This window comes from Paroedura picta, chromosome 7 (assembly GCF_049243985.1).
Source record: "Paroedura picta isolate Pp20150507F chromosome 7, Ppicta_v3.0, whole genome shotgun sequence".
NCBI classification, from domain to species: Eukaryota; Metazoa; Chordata; class Lepidosauria; order Squamata; family Gekkonidae; genus Paroedura; species Paroedura picta.
In genome coordinates this window covers 3,434,417-3,448,976 of record NC_135375.1, presented here as the reverse complement: position 1 = coordinate 3,448,976, position 14,560 = coordinate 3,434,417, and the positions used below count along the sequence as shown (strand labels likewise).

The 14,560-nt window shown below is 47.1% G+C and overlaps 1 protein-coding gene across 2 annotated transcripts in view; it reads right to left on the bottom strand.

Moving 5' to 3' along the window:
- UBAP1 (ubiquitin associated protein 1) overlaps positions 1 to 14,560 on the bottom strand; it is a 30,562-nt gene that overhangs the window by 10,495 nt on the left and 5,507 nt on the right. For both annotated transcript variants that reach the window (XM_077346557.1, XM_077346558.1), the window contains exons 2-3: positions 3,015 to 3,055; positions 1,027 to 1,151 (exon numbers count right to left, since the gene is read on the bottom strand). In XM_077346557.1, the coding sequence (XP_077202672.1) occupies positions 1,027 to 1,151; positions 3,015 to 3,048 (159 nt within the window). In that variant the 5' untranslated portion in view covers positions 3,049 to 3,055. The remainder of the gene's footprint in view (positions 1 to 1,026; positions 1,152 to 3,014; positions 3,056 to 14,560) is intronic.

The following is a 14,560-nucleotide window of genomic DNA, read 5'->3' as shown; positions in this document are numbered from 1 at the left end:
AGCATTGCTCAAAGTACAGGAACCGATGACAGAATCACAAATTGTAGCTTGTTTCCTGGTTACACGGGGAGTTTTCTTAACTTGGCTTTACAGCTTTACAGAAAGGACTGGGCTTTCTTTGTCCTGCATTACTGGATACAGTTTCTAGAAACAGGATTAACTCCTACTTAATTTTAGTTTATTGCAGCTTGCAAAGGATGAGGGATGCCAATGGCGTATCATTTGAAGCCTCACATTTAGACCATGCTTTAAACAAGCAGAGAACAGGTTTCCTAAAATTGCTACTTCCAGAAGGAAACAACCACCGATGAAAGATCTACTTTGAAAACAGAACAAAATCTAGAGTCTGTCTTGGTTGTTTCATTCATCATTAAAACAGATATTGTATAAATATATTGTTAACTGATTTTTTTAACTCTCTTTTTCTGTTAGGATATTTATTCAGAACCGCCTGTTTTTTTGTGTTGTCATTGCTTCCAGAAGAAGAGCTGGTTTTTGCACCCTGCTTCTTACCACCGGAAGGAGTCTCAAAGCGGCTTCCTGCCTTCCCTTCCTCTCCCCACAACAGACCCCCTGTGAGGGAGGTGAGACAGCTCTGAGAGACCTGGGACTGGCCCAAGGTCATGGATGCATGTGGAAGAGGACTGGGGAATCAAACCTGCTCCAGATTAGAGGCTCCTCCAGATTAGAGGGTGTGGACCTATGTGCTACACCAAGCTGGCTTCTAGATGCTCTACTGCTGGGTAAGTACATGAGATACTATATTTATGACTGGAGCTGCAGAGTGCTTTGACTGGACTGGGACACGTGTGGGCAGATAACTCTAATTCTATGTTAAGAGACCCTAAAGTAGCCAATAATGCAGCAGAATCATCTAAATTAATTCCCCCCACAAATTGCAGATTAGTAGTCTGCTAACGATGCCCAGTGCAAAGCTCCACTAAGTTTATTGAGACTGACTGACTGATCAGTGAGCGCACTAGTTCGAGGGCAGCCCCCACTCATGAGCCGCAAGCCAAGACTCACCTGGGCTTCCCGTACCAGTTGTGGGGAGTCGGGCAAGCAGAAGCCAATGGGCAGGCCCACTTTAGCCGGGGCTTTAAACTTGTCTCCGATCTTGAATGGGACATCGTCGAGGTAACTGAAGGGCCCTACAGGAAGGAGCAAAACACACGAGAGGTTGCACTTTACCTGTCAATACAAGACACCTGCTTGGCCAAGACTAGAATCCTAGAATGATAGAGTTGGAAGGGGCCTCCTGGGTCATCTAGTCCAACCCCAACACCCACAACCCTATCGCTCATCCACTGTAACCAGTGCACCTGGCTTGCTTTGCCTGCCTGTGTGCGCATAAGACATTGGCAGAGCAATGGGTACAGACATGTCTGAGCCTTCAGAGCTACTTGTGAAAAGTGTTGCTGGCAGTGCGATGAGTCGTCCCCCCCCCCATCTCCATTGTGTCCATCTCTTCCCATTCCCATCAGGAGGAGAGCAAGACTGTGGCCTGGCTAGTCGAGGGGAAAAACGGATTTATTAGTTTTGCCGCCATCTTTTAGTCTTACTAATTTTAACAATGTAACTGGGGTATTTAAGGGGCTTTATTGTATTTTTACTTTTTTATTGTGTAAACCGCCGTGAGCCCGAACGGGACCGGCGGTATATAAATTCAAGTAATAAACAAACAAACAAAAATTGGAAAATCTTCTGATTCAAATTTAAATAAAAATGTATTGGCAAAAGGCAGCGAATACATATAACCATGCCTAAAAGCCAGGGGTAGGCAAACTGTGGCCCTCCAGATGTCCATGGACTACAATTCTCATGAGACCCTGCCAGCATTTGCAACGTTTTGCATTTGTAAACAGGTAGGCAAACTGATTTCCATGGACTACAATTTGCTGGCAGTCCAGATTTCCATGGACTACAATTTGCTGGCAGGGCCTCATGGGAATTGTAGTCCATGGACATCTGGAGGGCCACAGTTTGCCCACCCCTGCTATAAGCCAAGACCACATACAAGCACTGGAGATCATCCCTGCTTCCTCTCTCACGGTGAGCCTGCCTAAAATGATTGATTTGCAGTACAGATGCCCTGACAGCTACACATAAACAGAGTTTATATTTACGTACATGGGTAGAAAATTTCCACGGGGAAAAAATTGCACTGGAAAATTTTCCGCACCGTGTCACTGATTACATATTGGCAGTACGTGACCTGCCATTTTTAAAAGACTGTTTCACAGCACACAGAGGAATGGGTAAAAATAGCCAAATGCGGGTACCTTAACTGCAAATCCTTTTTTTTGCCATCTAGTCAAAGCTGATTTATGGCAGCCCTGTAGACTTTTCAAAGCAAAAACCCCTTCAGAGGTGTTTGCTGTTGCCTGTGACAGTAATGTCGGTCGGCCTCATGCAAATGCCAGATGGAGGAGCTCGCTTTTGCAGGCCCTGTGGGATTGTGGAAGTTCAGACAGGGTCTTGATCTCTTCGGGGAGCTCGTTCCACCAGGTGGGGGTCAGGACTGAAAAGGCTCTGGCCCTTGTTGAGGTCCGACTTGCTTCTCTGGGACCAGGGATCCACAGCCCGTTGGAGGTGGCAGAGTGTAAAGCTCTTTTGGGAGTATAGGCAGGGAGGTGGTCTCTGGGATACACTGGGCCCTGACCACATACGGCCTTAAAGGTGATTACCAAAACTTTAAGCTTAACTTAAAACTAGTCGCTTCCATGTGGCCCCAAATCCTGAGTTACAAATTCCAGGAATCTCATCATTTGCCAACAATGGAAAAATCCGCCTAGTCCCCCACAAAAGTCTCCCTCTGCCACCCAACCAAGATTAGAGTCCAGCAGCACCTTAGAGAACACCAAGATTTCAAGGGACAAACTCCCGAGACCGAAAGCTCTTCGGATTCTTAGCTCTGAGGGGTTCCTGGACTCAAATCTGCAGTGTGCGGCTACAGTACCAACACGGCTCGTCTCCGAAACCTCCCCACCAAATGAGATGTGCGTTTCACTTACCATGACAGTCAGAGCCGGACTTCCTAGAAGCCATTTAGAACCTGAAAGAGAATTTGAGAGAGAGCAGGATTAGTCATACTCATGAGCAAGCCACACACGTTTGGTGCCAGTCACTTTTGTAAATATTAACTTTGTTTGATTCATGCACTGTTGTTTTTTGAACAGCCCTGCTTTTTTCTGATGCACTCCTCACAGAGTATCTATTTCAAAAGGGAAGGTTCTCCGACACACACCATGGCTGCTGTGCTGTAAGTGCAGGAAGGGGGTCAAGTCTGTGACCGGGACTGCAGCCTTCAGCCACGGAGGCCACGAGCTGACCTTAGGCTGCTTTCATTCAGCCTGGCCTACCTCGCAGGATTGGTCAAGGAGAATAGCATGTGTCACAGGGGGAAAAGTGGGACTAAACTTGAGAGAAACAGAAGCAGAGAGCTACACAGCTTATCTTCTCACTGGAGCATTTAAAACACACTGATGTTGTTTTTTTTTTTAAATAACAACAATGGAAAGCTTATGCTCCCCAAATGCCCCTTAGGATTAATCAGGCTGTGCTAACATCCCCTTCACACCTCATCACCCATTAATCCTAGAACAAAGTCCTGCAATACTAATGGGGGGACGACACATGCTAGTCTGCTGCCTAGGAACAAGGGGGCTCTCTTTAGTCTAGTCGCCACCAGCAGACTCTGCAAATCCAATTTCTTTTTCTTCCAACGTACAGCCAACTTGATGCGACTGAAGAGCATTTTTAAGGCGAAGAATGTTCAGAGCTGGGTTTGCCATTATCTGGCTCTCTGTAGCCACCCTGATCTTCCTTGGGGGTCTCCCATCCAAGTCCTAACCAGGATCAGCCCTGCTTAACTCCTGCGATATGACAAGACTGACCTAGCCGGGGCTATCCAGGCCAGGCTCCAGTCCCCAATAGGGGAAGGTCTCTCCAGAGGAACTGGTTGGCCCTTCTGTGAGACGGAAGGGTAGACTAGATGGACCCCCACTGGTCTGATCCAATGTGGCTTTTCTGAGGTTTTTTTTCTAATAATATAAAGCAGAAGTCCCACGGCATCTTATTTATTTATATATACAACCCTCCCTGAAGGCTCAGGGCAGTTTACATGAAACAAGAAGCGATACAGGTAACTCCATTCATAGTAATAACAAGGTGATGACAACAATAACATTAAAGAATGGTGGAAACTGCATCAGCTCGGGTTGGACAGATTTGTAGTGGTCGTCGTAGGACGGAGGCTTGGAGGCCAATGGGAAGTAGTTGTTTGGGACGACTGCAACCAAATACCTAGTGGAAGAGCTCCCTTTTGCAAGCCCTGTGGAACTGTTTGAGCTCCACCAGGGCCCTGGTCTCCTCTGCGAGCTCATTCGAACAGGTGGGGGCCAGAACGGAGAAGGCTCTGGCCCTGGTTGAGGTCAAGCGGGCTTCCCTGGGGCCAGGGACCACCAGGAGGTGGGAGGTGGTGGAGCACAAGGCTCTTTGAGGGCTGTAGGCAGAGAGGCGGTCCCTCAGGTACCCTGGGCCCAGACCGTGTGGGGCCTTAAAGGTGAAAGACGAAACAATATTCATTCCATCATGAGCTTTCATATGCTACAACTCACTTCTGCAGGGATTTAACCTTTCACAAATGCTTCTCAAGCAGCCATTCCAAATACCTGCACCCAGCCCCTGACAAATGGGCAGTGAAGTCCAACAGGCAAGCCTACGGAGAGCTGTTGGCGCACTGGCGACGCACCCGGGGCGGGGCAGGGGGTGGGGTGGCGGAACAGGGGCTAGCTTTATTTGGAGGACCTGTGGAGTCCAAACAACCACTATCTGTTCTTTGCTTGCAACTGCCAAACCCTCGGCTCGAAAGGAATGAAGCACGTGAACCGAAAAAGAATCCAAGGGGCCGCCATTTGGGGTAAAAATAGCTGAAAGAAACGCATTCATTGTCGAGGCGAAGCGTAGCTCAACCGAAGGACGAGTTCAGGAGCCGACGTTACTGGGGCATGACACGGGCTCTAAGAACTGGACTAATGGAAAAGGGGCCGTCCCGTGACAGCGGAGCAATCTCGGTAGAGGTGGAGAGATGAAATGTGTCGTGCAAGCTGACAGCCTGTGTGCCATGCCAATGAGGACGCCAGGTGAGCTCCTGGGGGTCTTTCATTTTCCGCACAAAGCTGCAAAAATAATGCACAGGCTTTGACCCTGCCAATAACCTTGAGGCTCAAGATTTGCCTGGAGCGGATTTAAAAAAAATAATACTTTGACTTTTTGTCCTCAAGACTCAGACAGACAACTATTTAGCTTACATTATAAGCTCAGAATCAGAAAAAACAAACCAAATCACCGGGCACCCCAAGAAACCAGCCTGATGCTTAGCAGACAGTCAGAACCCCATCTCATTCTACCTCAGGTTTGTCCAGCAAGCATTCCCCAGGCCTCAAGGCATCCCTGCTGCCTTCCCTGACTTTGGATTGTGCTGTACAAATACCCCTTGCACAAAGAGGAAAAAAAGGTAAGCCTCAACAGTATTATGGGGGGAAACAAATCCCGAAGCTTCTCCAGAGATCTGCTCCAAGTATTTATGTAACTGAATAAAGAAGCTTTTAGTCCAAAGACCAAGGAATCAGGGAAGGAATTAAAGTAAGGAGCTGTATAAGTATGCAATAATATAACAACAACAAACTCCCCACCATGTATAATTTCTTATTAAGGCAGGGGTGGTCAAACTGGCTCTCTAGATGCCCATGGACTACAATTCCCATGAGAACTTGCCTGCATAGTAGCATGGGGCTGGCAGGGGCTCATAGTAGTTCATGGACATCTGGTGAGCCACAGTTTGGCCACCGCTGTATTAAGGCTTAGTTACTGTCAGTCTGCAGTAACAGAACAAAATCTGAATCCTGCCACACCTTAAAGACCACCAGCTAGTTTTAGCATGCTTAATCCTGCAGCCATCCAAATCTGGGTCAAGGACTGCCCCCTCCATCCCACGACAGCGATTGATGTGGTAGTCATGACCATGGTTAAGTCCTGGGATCATGACCATCCTGGACACAACCCTGCTGTGATGTCTTAGTAAAGCTACTGGGTTGACTTCTTTAGAGGCCTTTTCTGCACCTTTCCTCTGTCCTTTTCCTCAAACCCCAACTCTCTTCTGTTTCCTTTCATTCTCTGCCTACTCTGCTAACTTGTCATCAGCCTCTTTGACCCTTCACTTACTCACCTTCACCAGGCCGCATGACAATCCTGGATCATTTGGGAGTAAATCAAGCCCCAGTTCACTGCAGGGTCTTTCTTGCCACAAGTACAATTCAATTAACATATCTGCAGGGTCCTCTGCCTGATGCTTAAACTGGTCATTCCTACTGAAAACAATAAAAACACTTGTCTCATTGCAAAACAAGAGACCAGGTGAACCCGTCTAAACAAGCCCCTGGCTTGTCAGAAACAGGTTGTTAAAATAAGATAGAAGGCAGAAGAATCCAGGCCTTTATTTAAAGCAAGGGTAGTCAAACTACGGCCCTCCAGCTGTCCATGGGCTACAATTCTCATGAGCCCCTGCCAGCTAATGCTGGCAGGAGTTTATGGGAATTGTAGTCCATGGACATCTGGAGGGCCGCAGTTTGACTACCCCTGCTTTAAAGGAATAGAAGTGGAATCTTTTCCAAGTGAATGTCTGAATTCCGCTATGAGGACCAGGAGCAAGGCTTTGTGGGTTGGTTTGTTTCACCAGCTTTGGTGCTTTCCACTTTTTAAAACCCATGCTATTTACAATCATGTGAAAGTGGAACTGCTGCACCACGTTGAAATCAGAGAAAACTCACGTGACCAATCTTTCCTGGTCACTACTGCTGACTGGACACACAATCATCTAGCCCAGACCCATCAAATCTCAGCAGCTTAGGAAGGAGGGCTCTGATTGCATGGGAGACCAACCAAGGATGCCCAGGGTCACAAACCACCTCTGAACGACTCATCTGGAAAACCCTAAGCCAGGGGTGGCCAGACTGTGGCTCTCCAGATATCCATGGACTACAATCCCCATGAGTCCCTGCTAGCACACTGGCTGGCAGAGGCTAATGATAACTGTAGTCCATGGACATCTGGAGAGCCACTGTTTGGCCACCCCTGAGCCAAGTTATCTGAAACTTGACAGAACTGCCCACCACAACTTTTTAAACCCAGATATGCTGGAGATGGAAACAGGTATCTTTTGCATGCAGAGAAGATGCTCTATTGCAGAATCACAGACCCACCTACTGCCGCCTCCCCCCCCCCCCAAAACACAGCTACCCTCTCAAGCCTGGCTCTTAGACTCAGCAAAAGACTAGCAGAAGAAGCGAGGCTGGCGGGTGAAGGGTTAGGCAGCCCCCTGCTATCTCTTTTCACCTGCGGACCCTCCTGGTACACCCACCAGAAGCAAGTATGTGGTGGATGCTTTAGGATGCTTAGGGCTGATCCTGCGTTGAGCAGGGGGTTGGACTAGATGGCCTCTATGGCCCCTTCCAACTCTATGATTCTATGATTCTATGAGAATCCCCCCCGTCCTTCCCTGAAGCCACTTCCATCTTTGCTCCCAACCCCTTGCTACAGGCACGCTCCAACGGGCTCTCGCTAGATTTCATTCTCTGCATTAATCAAGCATTTCTTTTCGGTTTATCCATTATATATTTTAAACCCGTAATTGGATTTTGTTCAGGGAACATTAGTTCATACATTTTTATTGCCTTCGCACACCTAAGCAATTCCAAACTAATCACCGTCTCTCACCTTCACCCTCCCTTGGGTGCATAAGGGAAAGGAAGCCTGGATCTTTCACATTCCCCACAAACTGATAAGAGCTAATAAAGATGAAATGCCCCATTAGGAGCCAGAATTGCACCTTTCTTAAACGAGCCACCCCCCCCCCCCCCGATATTAATGCAAACCCAAACGTGGTCATGAACGGCACCCGAGTACCAAATACTAAGAGACACTTGGCCTCAAGGCATGTGTGTGTGTGTGTGTGTTAGTATTTCAATCCTATGGCAATCCTATAAATTCATGACCCCCCAAATGTCCCATTGCTTCCTTCATGGAGTCCACCTATCCATCAAGGAAGGGCCATCCTCTTTTCCAGCTACCTTCAACATTTCCTAGCCTTATAATTGCTTTATCATTCCTTAATCCTCACCAGAACCCTCATCCAAAAGAGGACCGGCTGAGGGTTAACAGGGGTAGTCAAACTGCGGCCCTCCAGATGTCCATGGACTACAATTCCCACAAGCCCCTGCCAGCAAATGCTGGCAGGGGCTCGTGGGAATTGTAGTCCATGGACATCTGGAGGGCCGCAGTTTGACTACCCCTGACTAGCATGAAGCGGCCAGCCATCATTCTGAGGCCAGAACAGCAGAATGGCAAGCTGTACAAAGCACAATGTAAGAATGCTAAATAGTTAAGGCTCACCCAACACTGTCATGGACTTCAGGGCATGGCTGCAGAGGAACAGCTCTGGCCTCCAAGCCAACATTAAACCAGAAGTTCAAAAGAACACCCCCAAGTAAGAAGAAGAAGAAGAAGAGCTCTGCGCCTGCGTGTGGATGCGGACTGCCGTGCTGTTGCCACCCCTCCACGCCACTGGCCGCCTCGGGCTTCGGTGATTGCCACCGAACCACACCGAAGCGCTCACCTGTAGTAGGTTTATAGTTTTCTCCTGTTAATTCACACAACCTCCCAAGCTGTTCCTTCACCCTCTGTTGCCATCCGTTGTTTTCTGAAAAGACACCACGTTACCCCATGGGCCCAAAGCAGTTCTGGAGCCAACACATCTGAACCTGGATCCTGGGTACAGCTCACACTGTCACCCAAGCTTCTAAAACGCCAGATCTTTCCTTTTTTTCTCCTGTTTTCTCTCCAGATAAGAAAAAGTGATCCTTTGCTCCCTTCTTGAACCATCTCCCTTTATTTCCTAAAAACATCCTGCACCACGCAGAGAGCCGGCACTTTCCTCTATGCCAGGGGTAGTCAAACTGCGGCCCTCCAGATGTCCATGGACTACAATTCCCAGGAGCCCCTGCCAGCATTCACTGGCAGGGGCTCCTGGGAATTGTAGTCCGTGGACATCTGGAGGGCCGCAGTTTGACTACCCCTGCTCTATGCTGTTCAGATCTCACATCTGGAAGGCCGGACACCCCATCCCATGTTTACATCTCTAGCTTGGATGTCATTTCTTGGATGTAATTCATGCTGTAGAGATACACAGACCTTAAACCCAAGATGCATTTCTGCACCTAGAAGGATGCCCAATCTTCATGAGGGAAGCATGCGGGGCATCCGTGGCCCTTTTGACCCCACACTTTTCTCGTGATTGACCTTTTCACCCACTATGACAATAGTACCCACAGAATAGGTATCCAGTAGCTTATTGCCCTGCCTTACTAGGCTGGAAAAAAGGTCAGAAGGTGGTGGGGCAGACACTTCACCAACGCCTCAAAGGAAAACTCTGAAAGTCACACTGAAAACTGAGCTACGTCTAACCAATATCTACAGAAGGAGGAAGACAACATCTAGCATGGCAGATTCAGATGGGCAGCCGTGTTGGTCTGAAGGAGCGGAACAAAACTTGAGTCCAGGGGCACCTTTAAGATTGAGTTTTATTCCAGGTATAAGCGTCTGTGTTCACACACACCTTTTGGTATCATGCACACTAAACTTATACCTGGAATAAAACTTAACCATGCAGATATTATTGATCCTTTTCCCTCACCAAATAATATATTTTACGTTATTTAACACAAAGCTTGTGTCTTCTGTTTAACCCCTAAAGGTATATAGGCTAACACAGCAGTGGCTGCATCACCTTCTGGTTATCTCTTGAACCTCTGGCCATATCTGCTTGTAGAATACTGAGGCACTTATGCCTTTTAAAATTCCATAAATATTTCAAATACTGCAATTTTATATACCAAGTGAGTCGCAAATGATGCGCTTTCTGTTTCTTAAAGCTGTAAAATTATTTTAGGAAAGACACTATGGCATCTATTTCAATTTCCATTCAACACTAACCCTGGAAAAACTTGGGGGGGGGAATGTTATCTTCCCTTGGGGTGTCCGGAGCTCTGCTTCCCAACCCTATTCTGCTTGATGGCACCACTTCTGGGGTTTTTTCAAAGCCTCAAGAATGTTTCAGGGGTTTCTCAATGGTCAAAAAGCTAAAAGAAGGTAGGCTGGCAGTGGCTTTCCAGGGTCTCAGGCAAAGGTTCTTTATCTCACCTCCTACCTTTAGCTGGAGATACCGGGGATTGAACCTGGGACCTCCTACATGCCAAGCATAGGCTCCACCCCTGAGCCAAGTCTTACCTCACCATCACAACTCTAATTATGAGAGAGCAGCAGTCCTCATCAAAGACATCTTCCCGAATAGCTTCACGCACACGTCTCTTCAACATCCTGGCACGAGGCCACTTTGGCGGAATCCAGAGCTGTAGCTGGTGCAGAAAAGCTTTTCCCAACTATCAATTAGGCTGGCAATGTTGACTGGCTACAAGCCCAGGAAATTATCTGAATGAACATGTTATCAAAGGAAGCTGGGAGACGGCTGGAGAAAGGGAGCCGAGGACAGGTCTCAATAAATCCCAGGCACCAGAGCCCCTGCTATTTCATTGTTAACACCTACCATTTCAATGCTGGCAGGGGCTCCTGGGAATTGTAGTCCACGGACATCTGGAGGGCCGCAGTTTGACTACCCCTGCAGTACAGAGATGACCTTTTCACTGTGACAACTGTGTTTATTGGATGAAGGGAGCTTTGACTATCAAAAGATAGTCAAAAAAATCTTGTTGATCCCCCCCCTCAAAAAAAAAAATCTTGTTGATCTCTAAAATTTACCTGGATCTGAATCTCACTAGTCCATATTTACTTATATACTAAAAAGCTTTTGTTATAGCTTTTTTTTTTAAGTCCCAGGCACACGGAAGAGTTCTGGCTTAGTGGCAGTATTAATTAGAAGGCATGGCCGCTAAATTACAAACCGCAAAGACTGAAAGACAAACCTGGCCCCCAAATTTTTGTCATGGCTCGTAAAGTCCAACCATGTCAAATCTCAGAAGCTAAGCAGGGTCAATGAGGGGTGGCATGACAGCAGGTACAAGATTATGCCTGGGATAGAGATGGCAGAGAAAGAAGCACTTTTTCTCCCTTTTTCACAAGAACTTGGGGGCACTCAATGAAATTGGTGAGCAGCAGGCTTATAGAAAAGATAAGAGGAAGTGCTTTTCCACCCAAAGAGTCATTAGCATGTGGAATTCAGTGCCGCAGGAAGTGGTGGTGGCTACAAGCATCAACAGCTTCAAGAAGTGACTGGGTAACATGTGGAGCAGAGGCACATGAATTAACCACAAGGTATATAGAAGGGATGCTCTGTATTTTAGGTGGGGGAGCCATGGTGGGACGGCTTCTGAAGTTCTGGCCCTGTTGGTAAACCTCCTGATGACACCTGGGGTTTGGCTACTGTGTGAGACACTGTTGGGCGAGATTGACCATTGGCCTGATCCAACATGGCTTCTCAATGGATCACCAAAGAAGTCCAGAGTTGTTATGTAGAGGTGGGCAAACTAGCTCTCCATGTCTCTTGAAAACCCAACTGGGTGACCAAAAGGCAGCTGTGAGATGACAGCCCTTTCCAGCATTAGACAACAAAATTGTTATGATAAACATTCTGAACAAAACCTTGCCATAAGAAAGATTTAACTTGTTCCAAAAGTGAAAATACTTCAAAGAATTCCCCCCCCCCGGCGTTCCCCCAAATGTCTTATATTTTTGAAAAAACGGAAAAGGTCTCCAATGTTACGGTTTCCTCTCCTGGGCCTCCCCTGACAGATCTAGCACAAGTAGGAGAAAAGGAAATGAAAAGGATACAGAGTATATCAACACAAATCTTTGAGAGTACGTCCCACTGGATACTTAATTCTGAGTAACCTGACTGTGCTACCTGTCAGGTGGCATTCAGGTTAATGCCAATTACACTGGACATTCCCATAGTGAGACATCACCTTGGGACCTTTCCAACAAACCATGGAGAACAGCAAACAGAAGAGATGAACTGCCAATTCACATTTGAGTCACATGAGAAGAACAGGGCATTCAGTTTCAATATTGCTTCCAAAAAGTTACAATGCTTCCCATTTTCTTCCATCCGAGGCAGGCCTAAGCTTGCAGAAAACTTTCAAACAAACGTACCCACCACCATACAGACTGTAAGATCAGCTGTTCTAGGACAACTAGGGCCAAAGAAGAACCTGATTTATTTATATTGAGATTTCTTAACCGCCACTCTCGAGAGACCAGCTCATGATGGATTACAAAAAAGTTTATCAACCCCTGTTGATAAACTCGATTTCTAAGAAGTGCAACATGATTTTTAGAAGACTCAAGCCTTTGCTAAGTTCAAAGGCAGGACTATTAATGGAAAGGTGGTTTTCAGAGTGATCTTTGGGGAGAATAACGGATAACTTACTGCACGAGGCAAGGCACTCCCTGATCTCCCCAAGAGTTAATAAGTGTGGCGACAGCTCCAATCCATCTTGCAGATGTTACTAATTGTAACTACATCTCAGTCCACATAATCTCAGTCCACAGAGCTCTCACCTTCAAGGCTGAAAGAAGGAATGAGGCAACTGGCTTATCCTGGGAACCTGACTCAGGATGGGAGGGGGAGAATCATGAGAGGCAAAGTTCTTTCTAGATGTTCCAGCAAGACCATGTCCTGATTGGTGGGTCACCATCATCTGATGCTCTGGCCTAAAAGTTACAGCTGGGCTAAGAGAAGGGAGACTAGCTTGGATTCTGATAGGGCTACCAGCCTACACCCATGATCCATCGGCAGCAAAACACAAAATGCTGGAGCAGAGACCAGCAATTTCGTAACTCTGTGCCATCTAATGCAACTTCTGAATGTGTTACATAGTTAAGCTAGTGTTTCTTATTTGCAGTGCTGTGTGCTTTTAGAGATTTGTGTTGTTAACTGATACATTGATATTCTGAAATTTGTTCTAATATATTTTATATATATTCTTACAAGGCCCTTTTTGCTGCGTACACCAGTCCTGGGAACCCCATGGGGGTGGGTCTGAACTCCTTGATGGTAGGCCATTGGGATTGTTATGGGTAGAGCTCCAGTCAGTGGATCCGGATCATCTCTGAAAATACTATCCGAGCAATCAAATCCTTCTGGCATCCCATAGGTGTCCTCTGACCAAAAACAGCTATGACGATGGACACAAGCTCTGCTTATTTGTAAATCCATGTGCTCTTACCTCATTATGGCCTGAAGGAAAATGCAAGGCGATCTGCAAAATGCATGGAGATGTGCTAACTGCAAGCATGTAGGTTAGCCCTGACCTCAAGAGGGAGCCAGAATCAATGTGGTATTTCCAATAAATAAGTGTTCTAGAGAATTTAAATAGCTGGTTGTTGTGGGTTTTCTGGGCCGTGTGGGCGCGGTCTGGTAGATTCGGTCCCTGATGTTTCGCCAGTGACTGTGGCTGGCATCTTCGGAGGCAGGGCACGGCAAGATGGAAACCACTCCATGCCGAACGGTGTGAACAAGAAGGCCTCAGCCCTGGTCAAGGCCAGCCACACTCTTTTGGGCCAGGGACCACCAACAAAATGGCATTCAATGATCTTAAGTGTTCTCCTGGAGGTATATTGGGAAAGGCGGTCCCTAAGATGTGCAGGGCCCAGACTGCATAAAGCCTTAAACGACAGAATTCTGGTTGATCCAGAATTCAGCCAGTGGCCAATGCAAGCCGCTGGAGGGCAGGTCAAATACGGGCCCTCCACAGTGTCCTAATGAGGACCTGCACTGCTGCATTTTGCACCAGCTGCTGCTTCCTGGTCAATGGCAAGGGAAGGCCCGCGTAGGGCAAGTTACAGTAATCTAGCATAGAGGTGACCACTGAGTCACATAGGGCACTAGAAGCTTTGCCTGGTACAGACGGAAAAAAAACAATCTGATGATCTATCTTTGTGGTCTGTGTTTCCATTGTAAGGGACTGCAAAGTTGCTAGCTGCACCCTGTCAAGACACCCTTCCTCTTTCAGCCCCTTCCTTCCCAGCCACAGGACCTCTTTCTGTTCAGGGTTCAGTTTCAGGCAGCTCGGTTGGAGCCGGCCCACTGCTGTCTCCAAACACCCATCTAAAAAATGACTCCCGCTGTAGATCTATAATTTTGGGGGGAAGCAGCAACTGCTCACAGTAAAGATAATTTCTCATTAAAAAAAAAACCCACAATGTGGCTGAATTTTCACCCCTCGACAATCCATTTGGTTAAAGAGATCAACTGTGGATTAGACCAGTTAAAAGAAATACTTGGGGTTTGTACATCTTAACATTTCTCCCTTACAGGGTCAAAGATTGAGGCAGAGAGCTGAGAGAGGCTGGACCAAACCACAAAAACATGCTAGAGGGTGTGAGCAACCCAGATAAGCACCCAGGTAGCAGAGTGCAGATCATTTGGTTTGGGCTGGTGCCAATCAGCTGCAGGCTTTTTGATTCATCGGCAAGTGGCACATTCCCT